Genomic DNA, 20,333 nt, shown 5'->3' on the forward strand with positions numbered 1-20,333 from the left:
TCACTCTCTACAGCTACCTGAAAGGAGGTTGTAGCTAGGCAATCAGCAGCAGGACAAGAGGGCACCGTCTTAAGCTGTGCCAGGGGAGGTTTAGGTTTAGTATTAAGAAAAAATTTTTTACGGAGAGAGTAATGAGACATTGGAATGGGCTGCCCAGAGAGGTGGTGGATTCACCATCTCTGAAGGTTTTTAAGATGAGGCTGGATGTGGCACTTAATGCCATGGTCTAGTAACCACAGAGGTGTTGGATCAAGGGTTGGACTTGATGATCTCATGGGTCTTTTCCAACCCAGTTGATTCTATGATTCTATGAAAATGAAGTTTCAAGCCTTTTCTTCTGTAAAATTCCTTCAGATCTTTACACAGACAGTGCTATGTTAAAACAAAGTACTGGTGTTGTGCATAGTGGTTCAGTAAAAGTGTGTTTGCTTTGAAATTTCTGTGAGAACAGATATCTTTTATTTCAGTATTTTGAAGTCAGTAATTAGTAGTGAGATGAAATTGAATTGAATTACTTCACTGCGTTGATACTACCAAAGCTGCAATCATTGGCCCCTTTGTTCAGAGGATTGGGAATTCCTGTACGTAGTTTAAAGACTGGGATTACATGTAATTAGTGTTTATGCTAATTGCATGGCAGGCTCCATTAAATCCCAGCACTCTCTATTTTCTTTAGCAGATGCACTCTAAAGTAGAGTTTTGAGCTGGTTTTGGAGTAGGTTAATCTCCTGTCAGTGAAAAACACTACTCTGTGTAATCACTACTCCAAGAGAAATACATTCACTTGTTTTTAAAACCAAAAAGTGTCCTGCTCCATCCTCTTGTCTCACACATTTCAGTGTGTCACTCTTTTAAGCATCTGGTTAAGATTCGCAGAAGTGAGCTAACAAAAGATTGCAATGTACTATGAAGCAGTGTGGGTGGGGACCCTGAAGTCAAATGTTATTTTATTTTAGCTGTATTCTGGAATTGCAGTCCATGCAGGATACACTGGAAGTGCACTACTGTATCGTATGTAACAAAAGGACTAGGAAGTTTTATGAGACTGAATGAAAAAAGGGAAAACGTAAACTCTATTGCAGAGAGAATGCAAGAAAGTGGGATTTTGTCTGCTGTTGAAATACAAGCACTGTAAATGCTGACTGCCATAATATGGAATTTACGGGAAATAAAGCCCTAAAATATTTTTCCCCTACCAAAAAGAGAGGGAGGTAGTAGGAGGAACCTCTCCAGGAACCATGGATGTTTTGTTATGTGTCTAGCTTCTTTTGAAGTTTTAAATTATTTTCTGGTATGACAGACATTCAATGTGGAGACAGAAAGGAAGACTAAGAAGTAAATTAGTCTGCTTATTTTGAGAGAGATGCATTCAATAGGTAACAGTTCCAAAACACATAGGAAAGTTCTGGGTTCACAAATTCATTTTCCAGTTGTCATTGTTCTAAGTACACAGAATGGGATTTATTTATCACATTAAATAAATATAAATAAAATAAATCACATTATGTGTATCAATAGCGGGCAGATAATTGCACTGAAGATAAATTAGTAAAGCACATTTTCAGATTACATGTTATTTTTTTTGAAGCCACAATGTTGAGTGTCCTTTGGCCTCAGTGTTGGACCTATTGCACTTGCTGATATGAAACCGGGAATTCAGGGTGTTGTAGTGATTCGTATTCACTTTCCACCTTTATTATAGGCAGTGCCAACCTGATGTCTGCTACTCCCTTGGTCTGAAAATTTGGTTAGCATGTGCTTAGAGTTGAGCATAGACAGAAGCAGGAGTTTTCAGATTTTTTCTCATCACCAGTTCTCTTTTGGAAAACTTACTTTCTTTGCAGTTCGTAACTCAGTCATGAAAACGCGTAATTTCACAAGCCACAAACAGTACCAAAAAAGTGCAAAGTGTCATACCGAGTTCGCTCTGGATCTTGCGTGTAATAAAAATACTTAAATCCTGATTCAGTCACAAGCAGAAAAGAGTCGAAGTTCAATTAATATAATTGACATCAGCAAGTTTTAACCTTTCACATCATCCACCTCAGTTTTTGCAGCACTGTCCAGTTAGTCCCAATAAAAATACTGTGTATTTTGCTGCTGTCTTTGTTGGATGGTATTGAAAGAAGCATCGAAGCAACAGTTCTTTTTCTGTCGAGCTTTTTCTTAGGGGTTGGGAAACTAGGAAAAAAGTAATTTTCAAGTCCGGATCAGCACAGCTCTTAGTCTTTAATGACATACTTAGCTTCTGATTGAGGATAGTTTGGGCTGACAGCTCCTGTGTGTCTCATCTACCTACAACCTTCTAATGGGAATCCTTTTGTGTGGCACTGCCTTACGAGCGTGGATGTTACCCCTGATTTCAGTGGCTTGCTACGGTTGCTGTAAAATAGCATTTTTTTTTAAGAGTAACTGAGTAACCTTTTCATACCTTAAAAAAATATCTGCGCTGTCTAAAAGGAGGGCCTTCATGTGAGCTACGTAAAGGACATGAAGTCATTTTGCTTGAGTGAGAAGTTTGGCGTCTGCACAACGCTTTATGCAAAAGTTTCTCGACAGACTGTCCTACCTCGTGACTGCTTTAAACTGCTGGAGAAAATTCTTGTCTTCTGGTGCCATCTCGTGGCTTCAGGAGAGAGGGGCAGTCTGTTTAATTGCCGTCAAGAGTTCATGTTTTGCTAGAAGATCTTATTTTAAACAACCAGTGTCCTAGCATTTGACATATTTATCCAAATAAAAGTGGCAGGAAACCTTGTATAAAAAACATCTACAGCTAGATCTTAGATAGGAAATAATAGCAACATGAGTTTTAGCATGGCAGAAATCCTTGCAGGCAGCAATTTCGCACCTTCCAGCGTGAGGTGTGAGCTTGGGTTCATGTGCATATGATTATATGAGCATGTACTCATGGAAAAGTTGGCAGGACTGGTGCCTTAGAGTGTGATCTTCGTAGATGCTTCAGCTTCTTACTTAGGTATCCCCCCAAGTGCTGCACTTTGCATCTCAAAGTGATTCCATGTAATCCAGTTAAATAACTTTCTGAGACATACAGGAACCGGTATGGACTTTCAGGCTGTCTGCATATAGTTTGTAGTTTGGGTTTTCTTTGCTGCTCATAACATCTCCTATGCACTTCGATATTCTAAAATACCTTCCTTGTTTACTGAACCTGGGACTACCAATCACACAAGTTTTACAACCAGAAGCACTTGTTGTACAGTGCAGTTTGCACATGTGGGACTAAACCACAACATTCTAGACCCGTGTGAAAGGCTGTGTAGTTCTACCTGGAGACAAGCAAAAGGTCACAGGCTTGGGGATCTTTGATAATTTTCTTTGACTACCTGTTTTTTGGAGGGAAGAAGGAGTCTGTGTTGAGACTGGTGGATAGGTGTGAGGTGGCCTGGTTTTCTTACCAACTTTCTGAAGTGCTGTCACTAGTGCTGTAGGCATAGGTTCTGAAATGTCCAAAGAAGGCAAGATATAATGATGAAAAGATACCTCCTGTGTTTGCATACAGCACTGTATCACAAAAATATTTATTGTTGCACTTCTTCATAGTTGCTGTTATATGAGAGAGGCTGGATGAATAGATGGAAACCTTCGGTTTTACATGAAGGAGAAGGAAATATAAGAAATGTAAAGTGGAGAGGACACTTAATTGCTTGGGCCAATAATATGGTAAGTATTTGCCACCTCCATTAAATGAAAAAGAATTTCTGTGTTACACTGATGATTGAAATTTTTCGGTGTTTATTTCCAGAGTATTCCATTGAAAAATGGTCCATTTGAAGAATCAGGAATAAAAGGCATTGAAGGACAGTGGTTTAGATGCCATTTCTTTGTAGACATTTCTTCCGACATTTCCTGCCGGATAGTCAGTGTTCTCCAGTGTGATTGCCACTTCTGAAGAAATTAGGAAAAGTAGCTCTACAAACCACTGTTGGAAATGGTCATTACTGTATGCTGGTGCACATCAGAGTTTTGACCAGTGCAGTTTATTGAAGCAAACTGAGGGAGGAATGTCAGTGTAGCTGTTCTTTATATAAATAATAGAAATCGCCACTCCCTGCCACCGCCAGGGGAAAAAAACCAAAACTGTCTGCATTATGTAATTTGTACTGAAGTGACATTGTCATGTGCACTTTTAATGTTGCAGATTATTTTAAATAATAATAACAATTTCTCATTTTGTTAGGCCACTAGAAAAGGCTAGATTGGGGACAAAATAGGCCCCTTTTGTTCTAAGTGTAATTTCTGTTTTAAAGGAAACCATTGCATTCAATCTGAGTGTCGCATTTCACCTATCACTATATATCTAATTGATGGGTCAAGGTCCACGTTTTAAATCTCAGCAGTGGAGGGATATGTTTTCAAGTGTGTATCATGTCTAAATTCTAAAGTATTTTTTTAAATGTGGTGAAAGTACTTCTGAAACGCTAACTTTTTTTTTTCCTTCTATTATTATTCCATCCTAAAGGGAAACATTTATTAAAACATTTAAAGCCATTATTATTTTTTGTATCTTTGATATAAAATTGTTAGAGGTGGACTTTTGTGTATGTTCTCGCCTTTAATAACTCTGTTAGAATGGAAGCTTCATCGAGGGTTTGATTGACGTAACATTAGGGTTTTTTGAAGGTTTTGTTCTTTTCAGAGCCATACAATTAAAATATATATTCTAGGTGAATCTGCTGGGGATGGATAGGACAGTCGAGGAGAGCTATCCCTAGAGATGATATGCCACATCAGAACACAGAATACTAATAAAACGTTGAGAGCCATCTGTCAGAGATGAAAAGCCATGGTCAGGGCCTATCTTTCAAGGAAAAATGAAATGACACTTGCCCTCCAAAAGATTAATATATTTGGTTATTGGCCTTTCCCTTCCCCTTTACCCCCTTTACCTTTTTGAATTTCCTCCATCCTCTAGCAAGGTTTTGTGTTACACTTTTTTCTTTCAAAATCAGAGAAAACCTTGTATAGCCTTGCTTCTTACTGTCTATGTGTGGCTACCTAGTTTTTATTTTCTTAAGGCCTTTTGGTTGGGGGGGGCACACTGTGTGAGAGCTTTTTAGACATTGGATATTCTGAGGTCATTTAGGCAAAGTCTGATTCTGCTTATCAGATGCTCAGAAAAACGGTGTTGTTTGCTGCTGTGCCCTCTTCTCCTTCCTCCGTGGCAAAGAGTGTAAGTTTTAGAAACTGAGACATCTGAGGACCAAATCTAGAGAGGCATTTGGCAACCTGACTCCCATTTGAACAAGCTGACTTTGGAAGTCCTTTCAGTTCATTGTGCAAATGGCATAAACTTACTGTTTAAGGAGAAGCCGCTGCCCAAGCTCTCTCACACCATTCAAGGAGTCACATACACACCACCTCGGACTTTAACTGCGAGTTAAGTCACTTCACAGCAAGCAGCTCCAGAAAGGCAGCAGACGCCCCTTTTGACCATTTGCTCGCTTCTTGTGCACCTGCTCACTGGCAGAGTGTAGGAAATTGAGAGAAGTTCTTCGTTTAGAGTAAGCACTACGTAGCAGCAACTGAAACATCAGTGTGTTATCAACATTGATCTCATACTAAATCCAAAACACAGCATTGTACCGGCCAATAAGAAGAAAATTAATTAATAATTAATTCCCAACATAAAGCGTATCTAGGTGTAAGTTCACAGTTTGCAGCCTAAGACTCCAAAAAATCAAGCTACTCATGCTAAGCAGATAAACTTAATCAAACAGCATACTACATTGCTCAATATTATAACTCTAAATAACTTACTCTTATTTAAAACTGATTACATTAAACAACCTATAGCCACAGAGGATGCTACACTGTTGGTTGGGAAGGCACTTTAATCATTAAAGATAGCCTATCCCATGTAAGATTTGCGTCCTTGTAGAAAAACAGAAGTTGTGATATGGGTCACTTTTACCTGAAAATCATCCCTAAAGACAAAGTACTAAGATTTATAAAGATTTATAAAAGGCAACTTTATTAAAATGCAGTTCAAGCAAGATTACAAATTTTATCCGATAAGTATAGAAAACACAAAACATAAGCTCCTTGTTTATGTTAACCTAAAGATCTGGGCTCTGTACTTTGCAGGTGCGATGTGCAATTTGTTGTTTTTTTGTTTTTGAAACCTTGATGACTTCTAACTGAAGATTAGTCAGTAGGAGTGTCTTCCATGCTGATAGTTCTTCAGTGACAAAGATCACTGAAAAGAACTCTTCACTCACTGTCATACCACTTACTGCCCCTTGTGATTAAAAAGAAAACAAGGCAGTGAAACCTGTCTTAGACCATGACCACCCTGTGCTGACTCTGAACTTCGTGAACTTTCAAACAGTTATATCTGTGCAGCCGGGGACGTAGAAACTCACAGTGCAGGGAGCAGAAACAGACAGAGGAATCTTGGAAATCACTTTTGTCACTAGAAAAATCCTAACATAGCATGGCATCCTGGACACTGACCTTTCAAAGTCCTTTTCTGTGACTCTGAGTTGTTCTGTAAGCTCTATGAGCAGAAAAGAAGCACCTACTAAATTATTTTATTTGGGGGATTTTTGTTTTAAATTACTAAGAACAAGTCATTACTTAACATGAAATTAATCTCCATTTTGCTATTGGAAAGGTTCAGCTTGTCTAAATGGCATGGAAAAATCTGATTAATGGCTCTTTTTTTTCCCTCTGTCTCTCAAATGACTTTAATCTTTCCTTTTTTTAAACTTTTTTTCTGTTAGTTTAGGAGATTCCCTGAGGAGACAGTGAAAAATCACAGCATAAAAAACCAAGCATTGTTTAAATATGCTTGCTTTTCTATTTTAATGTAAGAGTAGAAATGCATTTCTTGGGAAGTACAAATTGAATTCATTTATCTTAATGAGCTGTTGCTTCACATCTTTTCTTTTTTCAAGGTGGAAATTTCTGTGTCTCTACAGGGGCTTTTGTGAAAAAGCTGAGATTTTTTTTTTGTTTCTCCAGGAGTAGCACTACCCCAATAAGCTGAAGTGGTTCATGTCTAGAGTTGCTAATTTGTCACTCATTCACTTATTATGTCTTTTCATTTGGCGTGTAAATTTAAAATATCTAAGGTACTCCAATCCCTTTGTTCCTTTTGTCACCCTCTGGGTTTAGATGGGTCTTTGTATCACCATTTTTTTCTGTTAGCACACTTGGCCCTACCCTGAAATTTAAGCTGTGAACTGCTCTGATTGCCTTAGAGTACAAAATGGTGAGTAGGAGTTTGTCATACATAATGAAGTTCTCTTGCATTTAAACTTTCAGGGTGTGAAGATACTTGATATGATCTCCAAGCAAAGAATTACCAATGTGCCTCGAGACGACATAAGCCTTCGCCCAGATATGTATCCCTGCAGCCTTTGCTGGAAGGATAATTTAACGCTGATTATTGGCTGGGGAAATTCAGTAAAGGTGCAATTACCTGTCTTTGTAATAAATGCTTGCTGTTATCACAGACAAACAGAGGATTACTTCTGAAAAGCAAAGACAATCGAAAAAAATAGGATTTGGTTTGACTCCAGTGTTCAGAACTCCTACTGCCTTAGAAATGTCATTGGAGTGACCCTCATGAGGAGGAGGAGTGATAGACACCCAGCGGTCAGACAGATCTCTGTGTGTGAGCATGCAGTGAATGTAATCCTCAGGGACGTTTCGCTCCTCTGTGCCTTGGAGAGATTTCCTCTTTTGAAAGCTTTTAGTGTGCTATTGAATTAATTGCTTTTGATTAGCATTAAGGAAGAACAACTTACCATGAGGTATTTTTGGAGGGGATTGCTTTGGGGGCTGAGGAGGTTGTGACTGCTAAAACAGCCACGTGATTTTGGTCAACCGTGGGGAAAAAAGGGGTGGGGTGGGAGGACAGGCTGCTTTGGGTTTTGTTCTCTTTCAGCAGGGCACTGGCATTTTGAACTTGTTTGCTGCAGACTGACTATGATTTGCTCAGAGCAGCACCTGACATGAGTTTGTTACAAGCCTGTTAGCTCTTTTGTAATAACAGACTGCTGCATCACTGAACAGTGGGAAATTAAAAGTACTTGGTAGGAATAGATGGAAAGGGAGGGTGAAGTACGGTAGGTGACGTGTAAAAAGCTTTTGGAGCGTTAAACTTGGAGTTTTACAAATGAGAAGGTTTGTCCTGAGTCTGGCATCTGTCTTCCTGCTTGTATTTGTGTGTGCTTCACAGCATTTTGATTATTTGCGTTTATATGTACACACTCTCCTATTACTGGGAACAGCAATAGCAAACTCTTGCTAAAAGTGTGAGGTAATGAGATGCAAAGTGTGAGAAGACACCAAAATCATACTCTCATATATGCTTCCATGAAAAAAATCATAGTGGGCAGGTATTTTCAGATTTCTCTTGTGTGGTGCATCATCCTTCTCCTCTCCCAGAACATTTATAGGGCTATGAACTACAGCCACAACTTTCCCATGTGCTTTTCTTCTTCAGCGATGCACCATCACTGTTTCACAACTTGTGTTTTTCAAAATAATGAAATGCATGTTCAAGAAGTCCCAGAAATTCATTTTCTTGTTGAGGCTACATTAATACCTTTTTAGGAATTACAGTTTGTTCATCATAATGGTCTGAATCTCTGTTTCCTAGATCTGCTCAGTAAAAGAACGGCATGCCAGTGAAATGCGTGACCTTCCAAACCGCTATGTGGAAATAGGTATGGTTGTATGAAAGCACCCTTTTTCAAAATTATGTAAGCTTTAAAGGTCTGTGTTCACATTCTAGCCTGAAAAAAACTGTTTCACTTTGAAGGCAACATGTAGTTGTAACATAAATGTCACCTCATTTTTAGTTGATGAGGTTGTCATGTGCCCTCTTGCTCAGATGTGAGGTTTGGGGTTTTTTTATAGAAAGCCTTAAGTTCTGTGATCATCTAAAATCAGACATACTTGTGTGAACAGTGGATGCCTTAACTTTCCCTTTGTACAGATTCCTTCAGAGAACTTGGTTTCTCGTCTTGGTTAAATGATTGATGGTTGGTGTAGTAGTAAGAAGATTTGATTATGTGTTGTTTATCTACCCTTCTTGTAACTTTTTTCTCTTTTTTCTTCTTCTTAAAATCTCTGGTATAGTTCTAAGAAATTGATTTAAATTTCTTTTTGTTTCCTTTTTCGGCTTCTGAATTTTATATTCTCCTTTGCTTTCTTACTTGTCTAGCTAATGTGATGTGAATAAATTTCATTATTGATGATTAATGGAAAAGGTCTTGAAAAAATGTGTTTATTAAGTAAAGTGTAAAGTGGAATTCAGAGAAAGTTTGGAAGGGAAGTGGGAGATGTAAACAAAATGTAACAACTGTCCCCAGAAGCATCTGTTGGGGAAAGGAAATATCTATGAACAGATAGTGCTGGGAAGATAAACAGGCCCTCTGGGACTCTGCAGATCAGAGTGAGCAACAGTTTGCAAACTTTGGTGCTCCCTTGACTGTAATAATATGATATTGTAGATAGTTGTGTTCAAGCAAGAACCTGACTCATGTCACGTTGGAATGGTGCATGGCATGAGTGTATGTATACTCTGATTTCTGATTTCAGGAAGGGACCATTTTAAAATAGCTTCTACATCAACTAGGAGACTTGTTAAACTCTGTAAGGACTCTGGACACTGCGAGATGGTAGCACACCTGACATTTAACTGAGACCTGAAGGTTATTTGTTCTTTAAGATTATATAGTCCAAAACAGATTATTTAACAGTAGAATTCTAGGATATTTGAGAGAATTTTATCAAGAAAAAACTCAGTTGTGAATCTCAGATCATGTATATAATGTTTTCTGTACCTGTAAGTAGCTTTTAGAAAATAACTAAATGGGATTGTTTACACAGTGACAAGTGAACAGAGGCCACTTCCACTCCAGCTTTAATGTGTGTACGTGGAGGGTGCTAGTCTTACATGGCTGTCTATTGGAACTTCATTTAAAAAATATAAAAGGCTGTCATCAGGCTATTGAGGATAGAGATTTTCATGAAAGTAACTTTTTCAGCTTAAAATTTTTAGTCTGCAGTCTTCTCTGTGTTCTCGAGGACTGGTGTTTTATATCACTTTAACTGTTAATGATGCACTTGAGATTTTTCTTTCTAGTTTTAGGTCAAAACACTGAAGTGGTTCTGCCAAATGCTGTCAGCAGCACTCATTGGAACTTGGGTACTAGATTGGGAGCGAAAAGAGAGAGACATTATTTGTTCAAGTCTTAGTATAAATTAAAATAGCCATTGATATAGTCACGTAGAAGGTCTTCTTGACAGCAGTATGTCATGACATAACATCTACTTCTGTTTCATTTCAACTTTACTTTTCAAAGGCATAGCTAGAAGGTCTAGTATTATACCAGAACAGCAACCAGTATAGTTTTTTTGCAAGACCACAAATATCCTAAGTGGATGCAGAAGTTGATACACTTTTGTAAAGAATTTACACAATATCCTTCAGATATTTTGACTCATAACATCTTGTCAGCATACTTAGGAAAAATGAAACCCTTAACACAGTAGAACTTTTGTTGTTTAGTGATGTGGGGTTTTTTCATTTTTTGCTCCCTGCTTTTACAATTTTGCACCTGGAACGAAAATCAGAAGCGAAGCAGGAAATTTCTTAGTTGCATCTCTGCTCATCAGGGTAATACGTATGAAGTCTGGGATAATACAGTGTTTTCTCATGTCTCAACAGATTCAGATTAATGCTATTTTAGAACCATTATGAGGGCCTCAAAATTCCACAGTGGTATCCAGCTAACTGGAATGGCATTGGTAGATCATAAATGTTTCTTCACCAGTTTGCAGCCCAGTGAGAAAACAGAGTATTTCCTGCATTGCAAGTTAGTTATGTAGGATCCTGTTTAACAAAGTACCCTCTCATCCTCCATTTCTTTCTTAAGAAATAGCTATACTTACTCTAAGGAGGCAAATAATTGTGGTATCTACTGTGATGCCAAATCAGACAGTCCATAATGTGGGAAAGTTACACCACTGAACTGCTTTTAAAGAAAATAATGCTGTGATTATCTATAAGAGAAAATAGATGACTTATACAGGTCTCATGCACTGAGATCTGTGTGGCATTGCTAATTTTATGTACATCTTTCAGTGTATTAATGGTGCTTTTCTTCAGCAATCTTTTCCATTGTCTCTGCTGCAGTTTGTTACCTCTGTGTGTCTTCATTCAGTGTCAAAGATAAACTCCAGTGAATGTTGCTATTTTAAATGTATGTTGGCTGAGCAGATCCTATCAGCTTAGCTCTGTCAGCTACCGCTGTGAAGTAGTGTATTGATTAGAAAGTATCGGTATTGAATTACAGGCTTAACGTGGACTAAATGCTGTTGTGATCCTTCCTAAAGAGTGTTTGACCTCTGTGCTCACTCCTGAAGCGAGTACAAAAGCTGTAATGCTGCATAACTTCTGGACTAAACAGGGAACCCTTCCTCAGCTGGAGCCTGTGAGAAGGCTGGTTGCTAAATAGCTAATTAGCACCTTTCAGTTAATGCAGTGCCTTCAAAGGGAAATGGATTGTCTAGTCTTCCTTGCCTGGATTTTATATACTCCTATGGAGAAGTACTTTCTCTCTGCCCCACTGTTAATGATGGCAGAAAATAGAGGCCAACACTGGAAGTCTGTAGAAGGCTTCAAGTCAATTGGAGACTTCCTATTCGGTTTATTTTTGCCCGGATTTTTATCTGAAGAATATCATCTTAAGTCCAGGTAGCATCCAGGCAGCAATGTCTCTTGAGCACTTGTCTCCCGTTGCATTCCACCATGTTCCCCACGAAGCAGATTTCTGGATTAAAAATTACCTATTTAAAGGCCATGCTTGTAACAGCACATCTGTATGTTTTGTGAGGAAATAGCTGCGTAAGTGCATGGCAAGTTAGCATCACACACTGAGATTGCACATTTTAATCCGAAAATAAAACATGGGAATATTTATTTTCTTGTTTGTAAGGTGAGATACTGGGACCTACTGCACCAACATATGTCTCTTTATATAGAGAGAACATAAAACTTTATTAATTTGTGTAATGATCAGGGAGTTAACTTCATATGGTCGTTTATGCAAATATTTCATTGAAGCAAGTCTGCTATACTCTGAGAAGCCAAAAAAAAAAAAAAAAAAGAAGAATCCTGAACCTAGTTATATAGTTCATTCTACTTATACTGTTGTTCATCTGTTTTGTCACAAGCCAAGCCTATTATTTATACATTTCTTCATAAAATGAGTCAAAATTCAAGATTCTGACTTTGTTTTCTTCAAACCTGAGAACTTCTAAGCCCCAGAATTCTTGAAGTCTCAATATATTCCCTGTTGGTTAACAAAGTTTTCTCAGTTCAGTGGAAAAAAGCGTTTTTTAGAAAATCAGCTTTGAATCTTAAGTGATACTTATGTGGGATCTTTTCTTCTTCTCTAGTTGGAACTGAAAAAAAACTGTTAAAAAAAAAAAAAAAACAAGAAAAATTTTTATATTGTATATCAAATGCAACTCCACGTGCAACCATAGTAGCTAATCAAAGCATCCCATTTTGTATTGTTCTTTGTTTTGCATAAATTATTTAGCTCACTAAAAGCACTGGTGGTGGAGATACCACCACGAGAGCGCTTAAGGGTATGCTGTGCTGTGGTGGTCTATAGCAATGTCTGCAGATTTTGCAGATGTATTACCTGGAGTAGCTGGTTAAAGGGTGATTTGGGAATGCACAGTGGCATCATCCCAGCAACTAACAGTGCATCATAATTCTAGGTAATCTGGGCCAGTTCCTGGTGCCTTGTGGTCCTACTGCTGTTCACATACAAGTAGCCTACCTAAAGATTAGCTTGCATGTTGGCTTTTCCATTTCTTTCACTCATTATATGGAATTAAAAAAAATTAATTCTCCTTTTTCTCCATACGTTAATTTTCATGTTAATTCTCTGCATGCTGGTTCAGCTTCCTGCTTACTTTTCCAAAAGGCAGTGTTGAAACATTGTGCCCGTTGAAACCAAAGGCAAAACCCTCTGACTGTAATCAGAATTGTACTCTATAAATCTGCTGTGGAAAAGCAGGAGCTGCTTTTTGAGATTTGACTAGACAGACTCCTTTTAGTTTCAGTTCACCACGTGTGTGTGTGTGTCTTTAATTCCCAGGGGAAGTGGCTTTATAGAGTTTGGGTAAATAATGTAGCACATGCTGTTTCATTTCTGTAGTTTGGTATATTTCATAGATTTCATTTAATGAGCAACAAAAAAGATATGCAGGTTTCTTCTCTTTGCTTCCTGCTAATTTGTTTGGCAGCTCTACATAGATGCTGAACATGGAGTAGATCCACTGTCAGCGTATCTTCCATCTTCTCTTATGACAGGCAAAAACATATATGACACGTGGCCATATATATCAGTCATTCCTGTTTACTTCAATACAACCTTTGTTTTAATTTTTTTGGATCCTTTTCAAATTACCAACATTTCTGCAGTGCCTTTGTGCTGGATTTTTTTCCCCCCGTTGATCACAACACGATGTGCAGAGAGTAAGTCAAATTAACCTATCTGTGCAGTTATAACTTCTGTAATTTTTTTTTCAGTCAGACTTTTTTTTATTAGTTGCATCAAAGGTTTTTATCAGGTCAAGAAGCATTGTCTATGCCAGTTATTTTTCGTTCAAGCAGCAGAGCTAGAGCATTGTGTTTCAACAAGGCCTCTTGAGAAGGATGAGCTGAGAGAAAGCTGAAAGTGAAACCAAGGAAACTAAACTCTATTTAAAAACAAAACTTGAAGTGGTGGTTTTCATTTGTTTGTTTCTTTTTGTTTCGCAGAACAAATTTGGAGAGTTTTCCTCTCCAAATACGAACTGCAATGTTTTATGTCCCTTTGAGAGCCTTCGCTTGGCCCTTCTTTAAAGCTGAAGTTTTTGTACTGGTTCTGCGATATTATTATGGATTTCACTTTTTTTTTTCTTTTCCATGTTTTTCCTCCTGCCTTCCATATTATTTTAAAATGCCAAATACTAAATTTTAAACTGTGAATAGGATATGTAGTTGTTTCTGATGTGGTTTGTTTAAAATGATCGCTGAGAGCAACATGTGACACAGTGAAAGTGATCTTATCAGTCTTGCAGGCTAGAATGAAATAATTATGTACATGATTTCAAATGTGAATATATTCGCTCCAGAATGGCTTGAGTGCTCTATGCTTGTGCTGTACTTTGGTCCCTCACATGATGTTGAAGTGTCAGCAATCATTAAAACAGTATTTCCTTATTCATTGAAAGATGAGTGTCAAATATGTACTTCACTTGACTGTATTTTTTCTCCTGTGGCAGGAGGATGATTATTTCTCCTCTTCCTTCTTATTATCTTAGCTAAAGAAAATAAGCTTTATTTTTTGTGTCATTACACTGCATTTTCTTTTTGCCTTGCTAAAATAATTAGTAACTTTAAATAAACAGTAGATATTAGTAATGCAGTGTGCTAAGCAATAAGGAAGGAAACTTTTTTTTTTTCCTACTTATGCTTAGATTCTCCTAAAGCTATGTGTTGGGAGAAAATAATGAGGCATCTGATATTTTTGTAAAAGCTTATAGTTAAAAGGTTTTCTAATATAAGCACTTGGATGATTCCTGTTTTGGGCCCCATGAGAGAGGAGCCTGCAAAAAGGGGTGCACCGTAAATCCAGTGGAATAAAAAAGCAGGTGTCTGTGGCAGAGGTCTCATTTACGGAACCTTTTTGTAAATCCAGTTAAGCACTCCCTTTTTCTTTCTTGAAACAGTCATCACTTAACTGTTTCGATTTCAAGACCACTTTTAGGAAATTACATTTTTAGTTTTATGAACAAGACAAGACACTATCAACTGTGTGTTTTCTTTGTAATGAGGATATCTGTAAATCTTTTGGTGATGCTGAAGTGATGATCAATAATGATCTTTGTGTTTTCATATATCATACCAATAGATGTAGCAGGGGCGATTGTCTTATGGCCACATGAACTTGCTATGAATATGCAAACCAATGAAGTTTTACTACTTATTGGCTATTTTATTGAGTTTGGTTTTGCTTTTGCTTCCTCTGTCTATGTAATTACTGAAAATCAGGCTGAACATTCATTTCAAATGTTACATCTAGCATATCCCAAAGAACAAACATTTCTTCGTGCAAGCTTTAGTGTAATTTAATCTGTTAAATGTAATTTTTCATCTGATCCAACTGGACTTGTTATATGTATTGAGTCTTTATTTCTCTGAAGTGCTGCTTCATGCTGTTGATTGTCACTGAGAATCAGTTGTGTATTTTTCTTAGGTAGTAGTTCATATACATTCACTTTTTTAAGTCTGTTCTCTGTCCTGTATTTCAGTTTTCCAATTCGACACTGAATTCTACATCAGTGGACTTGCACCTATCTGCGACCAGCTTGTTATACTTTCCTATGTAAAGGAGATCTCAGACAAAACGGTAATCTTTTTTTTATTTCAGACTTTCTTCACAACATTAATTTGATGCGTGAATTGGGCCTTAAACTAGTCACTCAGATATGATTATCTGAGAAAATATTGGTCTGCTGGTAGTGAACAGTGCTTGAAACTTCTCTGACTATAAAACAACGTCAGTGGAGGTGATGTTGAAGACTAATGTACTTACCTTTCAGAAATCATATTTGGGTTCCCTTATGTCTTGCAGAAGGCAGAGAAGGTCTCTAGCTAGTCCTTCTTGCTCCTTTTTCCTTCCTTCCCCCTACTCCTCTTTTTCTTTCCTTTTCTCTCTTTCTTCTTGCTGTTTCTGCACCAGAAGAAATGAAAAATCTTGTTTAGGAGCTTGCTGACACTGCATCTCAGAAGAAATGAGAGAGTTGATCAACTCGAGCAATAAGTCACTGCGGCATGGAATGCATGGCTGTGTGCGAGTTGCATCGTCTCCCTTCCTTCTAAGATCTTTAGTTGTGTACCCCCAGACGTGTGTGTCGATAGGTAGAAATTAGAATTCATGTCAGCCGCTTCTACTGCGCGCGGGCAAGTGCCGGGTCTGTCTCCGACATTTATTTCATATTGCCAAATAAAAGGCGAGACAGTGGAGGAAATCCTTGAAGTTGCGGTGAGAGAATGGCAGATGCTCTTGATCATCTCTTTGATAAGAATGTCTGCGTTAGACAACCATCACCATAGTAACCTTAAGCAACGGGGCACACAAGTTGCTAGGCGATGAAATGCTGTAGGTCCAAACAAATGCTCAAGCCTGCTGAAATCAATAGGGTTAGCTTCCAGCTCTGCTTCAGGATGTCAGATTATTATTTCTTTATTTATATTAAGGAGAAACATAATGTCACATCAGTGTTTCCCTAGAGAGTCAGCACAGTAGTCCTCCAGTGTGGGAGAGTCGGTGAAACAAAAGAAAGCGAACAAATGGGGTAAGGAAGGGGAAGGGAGAGATGGGTTGAAATGCCAGGGAGCAAGGAAATTGGGAAGCCACTGTTAGTGAAAAAGTAGTACAGGAAAGGAGGTAGTATAAAGGAGGTAGTGACTGATAAAGGTTAACATAATTTTAATTGTTTCAGGAAAGAAAGATGAAAAGGGAATTTCAGGTGATATAATAGTAATAGAACATAGGAAAGAGTTTTCATGTATTTCCTTTTAATTAGACTTTTAAACAAGCTCCAGCTGGACTTAGCTAACTTCTCTGTTCTCTGGGTAGCTGTGGAAGGAACAGTCGTCCCTGACACCGTGTCTGTGTCCTGCTGTGGTGGGAACTCTGTTATTAATGTCTTGGCTCCGCAGGGCCTGAGCTGCCTGAGCCTGCAGCAGAAGTGCTGCTTACTACAAATACTCTTGTATTTAAGATCACTTGATTTTGCAGCTTTCAAACAACAGCTTCCTATAAATTGGATCAGAATTGAACTCATATGACTTGCTTTGGAAGTTTGTTTTGTTTACTTTTGGGTGTTTTTTTCATGGGAACAGTTCATTTGAGAAAAGACCAAAGTGGTGCTGCTGCTGAGGAAGTAGGTTAGAGCTATGTACATCCACTTTCTATGTGTTCTTTCTGTCCTTGCTCTTTCACTCTGTATTTTTTTATAATTCACCGCCTGAAGTAGAAAATATAGGGTAGTCTTGAACCTTGACTTAATTCAGCTGTGCAACTTGTTTGATTCGCAGCTGAGTACCCAGTGCAAAGAACTGGATCTTTGTGAATGTTTGCAGTTGTTGAATTTCAGCCTTGTTTGTAGATGACCATCAGTTGGCATTGCTAAAGTAAATCGTGTTGGATGCAACTGGGATGTTGTCGTTTTTCTAGGCAGTGGAGTGTTGTGCAAGGCCTAGACTGGATATTGTACAACCCCTACCTGAGTCCTGTGAGGAGATCTCTTCTGATGCACTAACAGTACGAGGATTTCAAGAAAATGAATGTCGAGATTATCATTTGGGTAGGTGCTCTCAATATTGTTTTGGTTTATCTTCATACCGTGTCTAAAAAAGACTTGCTTTGAGAGGACTTAACCTCATCATTTTTCATTTTGATGTCATTTTTATATCATCTCCTTTAAATAACTGTAACTGCTTATGACACTGAAATGTAGAGTGGAAATCCACAGGAACTGGTCACATGAAAGAAAACAAATGTCTATATTTAAACATCATGATCTTTAATGCCTTCTATTAAGTCAGATGTACTGGGGAAGGCAGAAATGTATGTCTCATGTAATGTCCAGTACCAGGAAGGCAGTATCTTTGATGGAGATTTATTCAACATGGGATACATAAGAGCTCTTATTACATAAAGGTCTTCAAGAACAGTGAAATGAGTGGCACAGTGTCTGAAAAAGTCGCTTTAGAGAAGAAGATTGAATAAAAGTCGTTTCAGTAGTAAGATGTACCTGAATTAGCTTAAAAGGGGCACGCTGATATTTAGCTCCCCTATACTGACAAAGCTGTCACTGTGTAACAGACCTCAGAATGGTAAACCAGAATGAATAGAAACTGGATTTTGGCAAATTCCACCTAGAAGGTAGGTTTAATTATGTAACAGGCAGGGAGATGGAGCCCTGGCATGACATGTGCCATCTTTTAAAGATGGGATAATTTTCTGGTCTGTGTGTTGTAGCTCAGAAAAATGCATGGCAAAGCTGATGCAGAATTCTTTGGTGAGGGTTATATAGCCTGTGTTATACGGGAACATTCCTCTGGCTTTTCAAATCCATGAATCTGAAATGTAAGCATCTTCTCTGGCAGCATGCTTCAAATCATAGACTTGGCAGACCTCTTTGTGTACATCTATGCCCTTAAGCCACTAGGAATATAGTATATCTCCTCCTGACCTCAAAAACATCTGTGCTGCTATCAGTAGAGCTGGGATTTCTTTATACCTGTCTCGAAGCAGAACACTGATGTCCACAGTTGTACTTTTATGATTTATGAATACTCTAGTTCATCTGACAAGTTTAAATGTTTTGGATGGCTCTAAGACCAGCGTTATTTTGTGAGTTGCTTATCACTCCAGGAGTGTATTTGTATGTTTGCAGAGATGCAGATGAAGGATTGGGGGTGGTTTTCTTTCCTGTGCCTACAAAATATTGGTGTTTCTTCACAGGTTCTGTGGTAATAATAACTATTCAGAACAGTTATCTTCTGTGTTAGATTTTACCTTTTGGTACTTTTTCTTTGAGGTTACTCAAAAATAAAGGCTTATGGTATAAGAAAATGCATTATACATATAACCTTAACTTAGAGCATTGCAAATGCATTGCTGTAATGATGTGCTGTGTCCCCAGGGGTTATGGCATCTATCATTTATGCTTTTGATGGCCTTGACCTTGATGGGAAGGATAAGTTTATTGGAGGCTGTGTAGTGTAATAGTCCTCTAAAAGTATAACAACGGGTTCTAAACCATCATAAAGTTAACACATAGTGGATGAATCAGAATTTGTAGTAGGCTGTAGTGATTTTTTTGAAAGATATTTTGCCGTTTAAACCTGTTTTAAATTATTGGAGCATACAGCTTCCAAAACAAGCATTTTCTGCAGGCAGGAGTAGCCTTGCTGTCTTCCTCGCATCTTTTTAAATTCCCCTTAAGGGTGTACTAAAAAGCAGAGCTTTACTTAAGGAAAATATAATAATAATAATAAAACTGTGTATGCATTTGCAGAGTATTCCGAAGGTGAATCACTGTTTTATATCATCAGCCCAAGAGATGTGGTTGTGGCTAAAGAGCGGGACCAAGATGACCACATTGACTGGCTTCTTGAAAAGAAGAAATACGAAGTAATTTTTATATGATTCTTTCCTTCTGACTTTCCTGGTTTGGGAATTGGAGTAGGGTGATGGACTTTCTGAGGTCATTTGGATTGGATAGTTTCTGTTCCTTCAGTCGTTGACTAAAGGCTTGTAAAATGTGGGAGTTAACTCTACACCCCTCCATCTCTATAGAGTTAGTCTTCTTCTGAAACATCTAATCAGAATTGCAACCAAGTGAGGTATCTGAGTTAGATATTGTGAATACTGCTCTCATCATCAGATATGAAATGTATTAGCTGTCACTGAAAATTAGTAAAGCTGGGTTTTGGCTTTAAAGCAGCAGAACAGTTAACTTATGAGCTATGTGGATATTTTTCTAGTTCTGTCCCAACTAAAGAGGGAAAGGAAATGGTCTTGGTGGGCAATATGAGATTTTTCCTATTCCATAGTGCTTCCACTATAGACCAAAGTGGTTGTGTTAGAGTGTTGGGCATTGCTCCATGTTACTTACCCAGGCTGTTCAGGCTTTTAAAACTAATACTATGGGCTCAAACTGTAGCTATTCATGCTGAAAAAAAGCTTTTTTGCTCACAAAAAAGCAGAGCAAATTTTAAAGGCAAGGCTATACAGCTCCCTTGGAAAAAACCAGCTCAGTATGTAGTTGCCTAAATATTAGTGTGCTAAAGTGTGTACATCTGAACACTTAAAACAATAATAATAATAATAAATCCTTGCATACCATATCAGCATGCACCCAGTGAATTCTAATGTCCTGCAGTTGTTTACTGAGAACACTTGTTACGATGCATAAAGTAACTTGCAAATTCTTATTTGTGTGTTATTTGTTGGGTGCCCATTATGAGAAAAAAAAAAATGTGGGGAAGCCATTCAGTACATATTCCTTTTGTTAATACAATCATGATATTTCTCATGCAGATTTGTTTAAATCCCTGTGGATGCTTTTGCATCTGAATAGCAAACTTGTATGATGAGTGCAGTTTTGCAATTTATGTAAATCACAGCATTTGGTCCCTGAAGACTCCAGTAATTTGCAAGTGACAGCTGTGCATGTGCCACTCAAGGTAGTAGATAGTTGTGCCTTATGATGTATCT

The 20,333-nt window shown here is 38.0% G+C and overlaps 1 protein-coding gene across 4 annotated transcripts in view; it reads left to right on the forward strand.

Moving 5' to 3' along the window:
- VPS41 (VPS41, HOPS complex subunit) overlaps nucleotides 1–20,333 on the forward strand; it is a 95,422-nt gene that overhangs the window by 51,817 nt on the left and 23,272 nt on the right. For 3 of the 4 annotated variants that reach the window (XM_027900594.1, XM_027900593.1, XM_027900595.1), the window contains 6 exons: nucleotides 3,562–3,681; nucleotides 7,288–7,434; nucleotides 8,630–8,696; nucleotides 15,352–15,449; nucleotides 17,283–17,412; nucleotides 19,132–19,247. In XM_027900594.1, coding sequence (XP_027756395.1) covers nucleotides 3,562–3,681; nucleotides 7,288–7,434; nucleotides 8,630–8,696; nucleotides 15,352–15,449; nucleotides 17,283–17,412; nucleotides 19,132–19,247 — 678 coding nt within the window. Of the gene's footprint in view, nucleotides 1–3,559; nucleotides 3,682–7,287; nucleotides 7,435–8,629; nucleotides 8,697–15,351; nucleotides 15,450–17,282; nucleotides 17,413–19,131; nucleotides 19,248–20,333 lie in introns of all 4 variants that reach the window. The other variant, XM_027900596.1, reaches the window with a different exon arrangement.

Source organism: Empidonax traillii, unplaced genomic scaffold, assembly GCF_003031625.1.
Source record: "Empidonax traillii isolate 1590-97213 ecotype Southwest subspecies unplaced genomic scaffold, ASM303162v1 scaffold741:size898883, whole genome shotgun sequence".
Lineage (NCBI taxonomy): Eukaryota > Metazoa > Chordata > Aves > Passeriformes > Tyrannidae > Empidonax > Empidonax traillii.